Below are 10,407 nucleotides of genomic sequence, written 5' to 3' on the forward strand. Positions count from 1 at the left end.
CTCAAACTCACCAACCGTGAGATCATGACCTGAGCCAAAGTCGGATGCTTAACCAACTGTATCACCCACGTGCCCCAAGTTTAAATTTTTAATAAAGTTCATTCAATAATATGAAACACAAAGGACCTCAAATAGGAACCTGATTTGAATCAGTCAAAAATTATAGATACCATAGTATCTAATCTGATTGAAATAACTATTGCAAATTGTCTCAAAATAAATACATCATAGGAGTGGCTCAGTTGGTTAAGCATCTGACTCTTGATTTCACCTGAGGTCATGATCTCACAGTTCCTGAGTTGGAGCCCTGCATCGTGCTCTGTGCTGACAACGTGGAGCCTGTTTGGGATTCCCTCTCTCCTCCTCTCTGGCTCAAGCTCGTGCTCTCTCTCAAAATCAATCAATCCATCAACCACCATAAATTTCAATAGCATATTAAATATTTTATTTAAATTAAGAAATAAAATTACATTTGTTCCACCATTTCAATAAAATCTAAAACTACATACAAATAATCTATACACAGTTCCTTGGGTTCCATATTTTAAGTATTTCAGAGGTGTCATGAAAATATATTTTTCATAATGAATACACTGTATTCCAAAATTTAGTATATAAATCCAGACATAATATATATTATATACACTGAATTTAAATAACCTAAGATAAAAATCATTTTAAATAGAGCAATTTACCTCTCTGTAATGAAAGTCCCAACACATAGGCTATTTTGACATGTGGATTACATCTAGGAAAATCACTCTTTGTGAATACATCTTGGAGTAAAGTTCACATAAAAACATGGTCTTTGAAACGTGCTCTATTTTAGAGAAACAATAAATGTGGGCCCAATACTTGCAAAATGGTAAGTTTCTTTTAATCAAACTGATCTAATTTTAAGTTTTTAGACCATCAAGTCTCATTCAATTTCCCCTAATTTACCTAGTTACATCAATAACAGGTTTCATTTATGAGCTTGCCCTTAACCCTAAAAAACAAATTTGTTTACAACATTTCAAACTTAAACGAATTTTAGTCTTCAATTTAAGATATATTTTTACAAGTCTAACTATAACAATTCTTCTTTCTTGCAATGCTTTATTATATAACAACTATTAAAATTTTTATTTGACTCCAGAAAATCCATTTAGATCAATGCTTTTAATGACTCTAAAAGCCTCTGAATGTATTTTATTAATATTGGAGTCAAAATTCTAGATTTCTATAGCGATATTATATCAACACCTCTTCTTTAAACTGTTTATTTCATCTTGGTTTTAAAAGTCATCAAATATTACACTGCTAAAAGATTTCTTTCTTTCTTGGCTTTGGGCTATTCAGGGTCTTACCTATCTCAAAACTTAAAAATATTGTTTTCCTATTCTAATAATACCATTTAAGCATAAATTTGAAGGGATAAAAACAAAATGTAGTTTAAAATTTTATCTTTACCACCTGTTACGACGTGTCCACCAGATCACAGGCTTTCCTCACTAGAAAAGCTAGCTTTAAACCAAATACTGATTTTCCTCCTGCAATTCACACTTGTCTATTGAATCAGTTACCCAATCTTGTTGCAGGATTTTAAATTTTCTCTTAAGAGTTCTTCGAAAAGCTTTCAAATCTGCAACACGACTATGATCCTCCCCAATGATTACATGAGACACTCCCTGAGCTAAACAAGAAACTACTTGTGCTCCATGAAATCGAAGTTCCAAAGCTGTAAAAGCTAACCTCGTCCCCTCGATTTTGGTACTCAGGTCATTAACAACAGCATACAAGTCCAAATAAATAATGTGGTGTCGAAACATACTGAGTGGGGAGTGGTCCCAGGAATATCGATATTCTAAATTAGCAATCATGGAAGCTATTTCTCCAGGACTTTGTTCGCCGGAATTTTTAATTCCTGAGAACACTTCTTTCAGTTGGTTCAAATCTGTATCAACGAAATAACTATCACCATAACAATCATATTCACGGGCAAAATGCTGCTTCGTCGATGGGCACATATGAATCATAAAGCGAGGTTGCCATGGAACACAGCTTTTGGTCTTAAAACACTCTAACAGCCACTCAGGCTTGACAACATCATGTTCATTGGAAGAAATTATGTTTTTCACCCTGATGTTCTCGGACCCTGCAATCACACAGTAGGTGTCTGGGCCTGGATTTTGTACTATATAACCCCCAAATTCCGCAAGTCTGTTCTCCAGATCGGGCTTTGGATGGCTGTTTGTTCCACTCATAACACAAAACTCCACATCTTCAAATACGTTAGAAACTTTGTTTACATTAGAAAGGTTAGGTGCTTTTAGGTGCTCAATGATTCCAACAACTTTCTTGATCCTTGGGGCAGCTTTCCGCCTCTTCTCTTGTGGTTCATCATCACCACCAACATAAAGGTGTTTGGATGCAAGCTTTCCAGATGCTTTCCCTCGAAGTTGTTCTAAGTCATCTAGGGTGGTACATTCATACCACTCTTTGTCTTCTCTGATCTTTTCAATTCGGGGAAACGCAAGGTGCAGCCAGTTTTATACATCTCACTGGGGACGATCTCTGTTGCTTTAATCTGAACGATGACAGAATGACAAGGCTCAATGTACACTTCTGGCTTCTCTGTTCCACATAAGATGCTACTTGGTGGAGCTTTTTTATGAAAAGGCTTCCAATGCTTGGCCAATTTCAAACCCAGATCATACAGTTCTTTCATGGTATAGCCTGAACCAACACGACAGAGAGTGTGAAACATGGAGGGTTTTTCACCAGGAGGAGGTTTCTCTGCTACAGCACACAGAAAATGAGACATCATTCCGCCTCGCGAACCTTTACCCCAATAGCCCCCCACAATTAAGGTGTCCAGTTCATCCATCAACCCATCGACATACTCTGGTTTAATTTTTAACCATCCTTCACCTCTTTTGTCTGGCTTGTAAATGGATAGAGGATGTTTGATCATGATTCCCTCTTCTCTTTTGTCTATTGCTTCATTCAAAGCATCAATTACTTCTTTCTTCGTATGAGCTTGTGTTTTTTGCACTATGTCTATCCTACCTGGTATTGGTGTAAAAACACTAGTGAGAATGTCATACCTCTTTTTCAGGGTCTCACGCCCTAGCTTTTTATTATTAACCATCAGTACGTCAAAAACACAGTAACAAGTTTGCAGATCGGAATCTTCCACCATTCTCTTGATATCGAACTTATTCCCCTTTTGCATAAAAGTTTGTGTATTAGGGTTGAAGGCCATCATCTCACCATCCAGGATACAGTTTTGCACATCTGTTTTGAATGCACTGTGAATGAATGGTGTAAGAGAGCCTTCCCGTGGAGAATCTCCAAACTGATCTGTATAGTTAAACCCGTTCCGGGAGAAGTACTGATACACATCCCCATCCTTGTGCATTTGCATACGCTCACCGTCTAGCTTGGTCTCAATGTAGAAACTCTGGTGTTTCATGTCCTTCTCAATTCTCTCAATATCTGCTATGGCAGCCAGCATTGGTTTAAAGGCAGAGAATAAAGTGATAGAAATATCACTAAGTCCGACGGAAGGATCGTGCAGTTGCCTACAGACTTTTTCAAGATCCGTGGTGACATTATGCAACTCGGCAGCATCATTGTGGAATGCAGAAAATACAGATTGCTCACTAAAGCCAAGTTTCAAGTCCTTTACTATCATCCGTATAAGCCACTTTTGTTCCAGTGCCGAACTCTGACTTATAAGCTGAAGAAGACTCTTTTTTATTAGGTCCTTTCTTCTGGCAGAATTATTGCTGGCAATTGAGTCTAAAAGGTCATTTACTTGCTGTATTGTTAAACTTCCTTTCTGCAAACATCTTGGTTTCAACACGAAATACGCAATCATCGCAAAGTCTCCAGCATCTCCACGAGTTCCAGTGGGTGTCCTGTAATTTAAAAGCTTAAGGGCATCTTTTCCTTCTCTAGGTAAATTAAGCAACTCAATATAAAGTTTAGCAAGCATGGTTTCTTTGATTCCATAGGCCATTCTTTCTCTTTCGAGCTGAGGGAGAATAAGTCTCATTGCTGGATAAAAAGAGTCCCTGACATCTTTTTGGTTCTTATGAAGGGCATCATGAAATCTTCTCCAAGAATCTAAAAATTCCCTGAAGTGTCTGATTTTTTCTGCCCGTCCTTTACTTTTCTGTATTCGTTCTAAAGTTGAACATAAATCTGCAAAAGGAACGTGAGACGCAACAGTTTGTGAAGTCTGTGGGGTAGCCATAGAAGCGATGCGGAATCCTCTGCTTTAACTAATAAGGAAAAAAGAAGAACTTTAAGTCAAAGATAAACTTCAACTGAATATTTAACGTAAAGACTTCACAGACAGTGCTTCGTTCGTGATAAAAGATTTATCAACATTTGCAAAGTGAAAGTGAATCAATGCTTATAAATTCTTTCCCTTTTCCACTTCTACATTTAATGAAAATCAACTATTTTACTTCAATTCTATTCTGTATTTATTACTAAAAGTATCAGCAGCCCCACTCACTACATTAGCAATATTGAAATTGACTACCTTGTCTTTCTCCGTAAACTCCAACTTCTATTGAATTAACTATTCCGTTCCTTATTCAGTGCATGATGCAAAAGAATAACAACAGAAAAAGAAGGCTCAATGCATTTCATTTCTGGCCTTCTGAGGTAAGGCCTTTCCTTTTATTTCTCCTCTTTTTCTGTCAGACTACCACACAGCCTCAGAAACAGATGTTTCTAACAAACCACCAGCTCATGGAATTGAATTTGGCTTTGCAGGAAGTTTGGACTCCTACACAGGTAGGAGTTCACCACAAAAAAAAAAAAAAGCCCAAAAAACAAACAAACAAAAAAACCCCCAAAAAACAGCTACCTTCTTCTTTAGGCCAAACAAAGCCTATGTCTGTCTGTGTTCACTTTCACATCACCACTAGCTTTACCCAATCATTCCAATCAATATTCAAAACCCAACTCAAAATAACTTCCACATGAAATCCTTACTTGACTTACCTCTTCTAACTATTTCGTCTAACTATTTACAGCTTCATAAATTTAAATTCAGTAGTACATTTTTTGGGTTCATATTCTCATCTCATGCCTGTTACCCCTAACAATTCACCGACCACATATCCACCAGGCACCGTGCTATGTTTCTGCCTTCAGAGAGCATATGTTCTGTAAAGAAAAAGGGGGTATGATGGGAACTAATTACAAAATGCTAAGTGCTGTAACAAAAGTGAATTGTCACGACACAGTTGTCCACTGAAGTATCTTCTAAAGTCAGAGGAAATAATGAGTACCTTGCTGGGCTAGGGTCTAGACTATTTCCTAAAGTGGTCACCACAAGTGTGAAATTTCCTGAAAGTTTTAAATATTCATGCAAGTCCTATTAGAGTCTATAAGATATCAGAGCTACTATGTGATGTAAACCATAGAACACTAAAATCAACTAACTTTTCCAAAAAAGACTTCAAGAAGGGGCTCCTGGGTGGCTCAGTCAGCTGAGCATCCAACTCTTGATTTCGGCTCAGGTCATGATCTCAGGGTCGTGAAACCCAGCCCCGTGTCGGGCTCCATGCTGAGCGTGGAGCCTGTTTAAGATTCTCTCTCCTTCTGCCTCTCTTCCGCACACACATGCACTCTCCAAAAAAAACCAAAGACTTCACGTAAAATGTGTGTTCTGGGAATAAAAACCATGTTTTATCTTGTGGTTTCAGACACCTCCTGGTACATCCCCGTCAAGTCTCAGAGCAGCTGCACAGGGAGGAGGGAGCCCCGTAGCGGTCTCAGGGAGGGCGAACACAGCAGCAAACAAGCCACAGACACCATCAGTACGAGGCTACGTTGCCTAACATCTGGCATAAGAAATCACATGGCTGGTTATGGTACAGCCGTTACTACCCCACCAGTCTCCTGAGGTCAGGAGTTGTAATTTGTGTCAGTAGTGCCTGGCATTTAGTAGGTTTGTTTGCTGAACGAATTACTCAACATCTAGAGTGGAGTTCCTGGAAAAGCACACGAGAAAAGGCCAGGGGCTGATCGCATTCACTCCCCACTATGCCTGGTGGGATTCAGTCTGGTCAAAACCATTTAGCAGCTATGACTGCACAGGGCGAGTTCCACAACAGCCATTTGGTGGCCTTTAGGGGAAAAGGCTCCACTTCTCAGTCGAATTCCTAACAAAGGAAACTCAACTTCTGTCGGGTCAGTTAAGACCAAGAAATAAACCCATGAGAGACAACTTTCCTGAGACTTTTGTCTTTGAATACAGTAACTGCTTCCTCTTGAGGTGTCTTATCAGCATAACTGACCGAACCACCTGCTTATGTTTACTGTCTTACTTCACAAAACATGCCCCCTTAAGTCAGTACGCTGTGGTATATAATGTTATATTTACAATCCATATATAATGTATAAAAAATGAAGAATGAGAAATTCTTCTTTGAATGTACAAGGTGGGAATACAGTTTCTGATCTTTCTGAATATTCTACTTGGTCTCAGTTTCCTTCAACAAGTTCCAGGCAAAGACTCAAATTACTTTATAACAACACTGAAATCTAGGTAATGGGGTGGACACCCATGTATGCCAAAACTGCTATAAATACAACAAGGATTCCAAAACTAGTAACAAATGAACAGCTTTAAATATTTTTACTCATAAAATTGTACCACTGCTTTTACATGTTCCCTAATTTTATCTTCTGGATTCTGGGTTTGTTAGTTGATGTTTTTGACTTGTGGTTTGTGGTTAGGGTTCAGGCTTTCAGAGTCCAATGTTAGTTCAATTCTAGACTCAAAACTTAACAGCTGTGTGACATGGGGAAACCACTTAATTTCTCTGAGAGTCCGTGTCCTTAAGTGAAAAATGGGGTTAATAACTGCAGATGGTAACAGGAGGATGAACTCAGATAATTTACATAAGGTGCTTAACACAGTAGTTGGTAGCTGGTAAATCCTTGATCAATTTTAGGACTATACTACTTGTTGACGCAAGTAATTCTTAAAATATAAATATTATAAAATATTAAGGAAATAAGGGAGGGATATGCTTCACTTTTTGATAAAGAATAAGCAACTTTCAAGAGACTGAATACAGATCATTGATATTACAATAATGACTCATCGTCCATTCAGCGACTGCCTATATTATCCTAAAGTGACACAATGAAACATACCAGCAAGGTTGCATTCAGTGAATATGATGCTTTAGTGGTATTTTACTGCAGACAAAGTGACTGGTACAATTTAAGTTTCCTTCCTGCAGCCCCTTCAAGAAGATGCGCTTCCCTGTGAGACAAGGGGTTTACAGCAGCCTTTATACACTTGTGATATTTGGGGAGACTCTAACCGGAGAGAAACTTGTGATAGGAAAAAGCCAGAAGCCAGGAGGTTGACAGAAGACGAAAAGTAAGAGAAATAAGGTGGTTCCCTCTAAGGATACTGTATCTCTCTCCAACTGCACCGGGACAGGCCTGCAAAATCTCTGGAGGGGTCCACACCACTCCCCCAACCCCGCAAATAAAACCCGCAACGGATCCGGGGTGAACTCGCACCGGCTTGGGGGGAGGGGGTCCCCAGAACCAGACAGTCCGCAACCACAGCATCACAGCAGCCAGCTGCGTTCCCGAGAGGCAGGCCCCTTGCCCCCGCATCCCAAGGGTGCGGGTCTAGACCCAGAACCCCGAACCAAAGACCCGGCTTCCACCGCAGCGCGGTCGCCAGGGCGGCCCGCGACCCTCACCTGCGACTCCGGCCGGGACGAATGGCCCGAAAGACTTCCTGTCCCGAAACAAGAAAAAAAATTTAAAGACTATAAGCAATCGGTGGGCCGAAAAGACGCGGGGTGATCCCCTCCGGCTTGGGTCACCCCAGCCCAGTGTCTGCCTGCCAAACGTACCCCACCCCCGTTCGCTCCGGGGACTCCGAGCCCCCTCCTGGGCCGCGCAGCCGCACAAACACCCCACAGGACCCGAAGCCCCAGGTGCGTTCTCCAAACCGGAAGCCGCAGCCCAGGGAGCCCGTTCCACCAGCTGTTCCTGGTGCAGACGCAATCTCCACTTAAGGCCGGGGAGGCACAGACAGCAAGAAGACGTTTGCGCAGGCGCAGTCGCATCTGCAGGCCTTGAGGGCACAGGGATGATGTGCGCACGCGCAGTGACGTTCGGGTTGGGAACTGGTCCGCCTTGCATGGCTGAGGAGGACTCCAGGGAGCCTGGTGGCAGCGTGACCACAAATACAACTCCTGTTAGCCTCCCAAAGCAGCAGGTGCTCTTTGCCAGTGCTTCACCCATGAGAGTGGATTTTGTCTGAGCGAGGATTTTGTCTCCCAAGAGCACTTTGTGCACTGGCTCCTTCCTTGGAATGTGAACCTGAGTCTTCCTGGCCTTGGTCTGCTCACTAGCAAGTGACAGCCTCGAAGAGTTCTGTTTGCTGTTATGTAAACTGTACCAATACTCATCTCATCGGTTGCTTGTGAAAGTGCCCATAACTGAAAAGGGCATCTTGCCTCCCCAAACATCAGACGTTCCATTTAAATGGAAAAATAGGCTTGTGCAAAATTGCTTAAGGCTGTCCTTTCCTATTTGTTTCTCATGATGGTATAGCTTGGATGTGAGTTCTTGTCTCCTAATACAGAAATAATACATAATTCATAAAAATACATAACATATAATTCGTAATACAGACATAAAGAGTTGCATGCCTGGAAATGAACTATGGATTCTTCTAGTGTCTGTCCAAGGAGTCAAAATAAAATTATTTGGCAAATCTTCACTGAGCACCAACCATGATATAGTAATTTGCTAGGCATTCAAGATTGAGATAAAAACAAACTCAGTCCTTATGTTCCAGGAACTGTTGATTTCTACTAATATTTTGTTTTGGTTTGTCTTCTTTCATGGAGAACTGAAAAATTATCCGTGACGGTGGAAACACCTTTGAGAGTTATTTCCTCTTGCCATAAAATACTGTTGCTTTAAGGGGTGATATTTTAAGAAAGTGATATTTTGCTGCAACAGTCTCTGAGAACATTTTAGAGCTACTAAGTGCCCTTTGGGGTTGTCTAATGTTCAAAAATCTCATTTTACAAAACTGTCACTTATTTAATTCACAGCATTTGTTTGTAGCAGAGCTAGACTTAGCCCAACAACATTCAATTAATTTCCTTTTATGTCGAATGCACCTAATTTATCCAAATATTTCTCTGAAATCAGCTATGAAGTTTACAAGTCACATGATACTCTTTTGATGGTAATTTCTCCAACTACTATTCAACTGAATTATCAATTTATTTTGGAGTAGCACCCAACAATGTTGGTAACGGACCCCCCACAAGAGTCCATCTTATGAAAGGGCATTTGTGCGCATTTATACCTTGTTCAGCATCTACTGAGCTCCTATAATGTCAGAGTTTGCACTTTGTATTACTGATGGAAGAGAGGAACCATGGATTATGAAACCAAACTCCAAATTGATTCAAATCCTAGTCCATGATATTTTAGCCTTTCTAATCCTTGATTCAAAGATAATCAAGGGTTTTTCATTAAGTATCTTCTAAAGTTGCTGTGATTATTAGTTTATTTCCGTTAAGTGGTCTATCTTAGTGCCTGGCATTTATCAGGTGACAAACAACAAGAAGCTAATATCGAGAGCCTGGCTTTGACCTGAAGCTCTCCATCTGACGGCAAGATACATGTTTTTTTGTTTTGTTTTGTCTTGTTTTTTTAAATATGAAATATTCTTTGTATATATAAAATAGGGGACAGAGAATAGGGAATGACGGAGGGTGGGGGGGATCAGACATCTGTAGATAAACAATTTAGTACAACTTGGTGCCTTGGCCCCTTTGTGTGGACACGTCCCAGGCCCTGGGCTCTAGCAGTGTTCCCTGGTCTTGTGCTTTTGGAAAAGTTGCAAAAGTAAGATAATTTTGCATTCCTTTTCTTTAAAAGGCCCTCTAAATCTCCTCACGTTCAGGCCTCATAAAACCTCCATCTGCCCGTGAAGGTCCATTCTGATAGAGGTAGGGGAGGGCTGGGTTGGGAGAAAACAGAAACAAAATAAGTTACGGATGCGTTTTTAATGAAGTACCGGAACCCACGGTACATACCCCTCCTAACTCTATTGGGCAGACACGCTGTTTTAGGTAATTAATCCTAATCTGTGTACACGTTTAGAGCTGTGTCCCAAAGGGAAATCTGGTGCGTTACCAACACTCACCCTGGGGGCCTCGGATGAGGGGCAGGAGGCCTCCAGGTGCCCCGGGCTCAGAAGCCGCCGGGTCAGGTCGCCCACCGCGAGTTCCAGCTTGCCGGCGGCCAGGCTCCAACGTATCTTGTCCGTGCCGGCTACCGTCGCCGGGGACTCCCCCGACTGTGGTTTGTGCGCATGCCCGGGAGGGCGGGCCGGGTTCC

At 41.1% G+C, this 10,407-nt stretch overlaps 1 protein-coding gene across 1 annotated transcript; it reads right to left on the reverse strand.

Moving 5' to 3' along the window:
- Nucleotides 1-481: 481 nt before the first annotated feature.
- LIG4 (DNA ligase 4) lies at nt 482-10,306 on the reverse strand. The gene is given in 3 exon segments (XM_042930157.1): nt 482-2,515; nt 2,518-4,271; nt 10,214-10,306. Coding segments are annotated over 2 exon segments (2,733 nt in total). The 5' UTR covers nt 4,244-4,271; nt 10,214-10,306; the 3' UTR covers nt 482-1,508.
- Nucleotides 10,307-10,407: the final 101 nt, after the last annotated feature.

The sequence above is a fragment of the Panthera leo genome, chromosome A1, assembly GCF_018350215.1.
Source record: "Panthera leo isolate Ple1 chromosome A1, P.leo_Ple1_pat1.1, whole genome shotgun sequence".
Lineage (NCBI taxonomy): Eukaryota > Metazoa > Chordata > Mammalia > Carnivora > Felidae > Panthera > Panthera leo.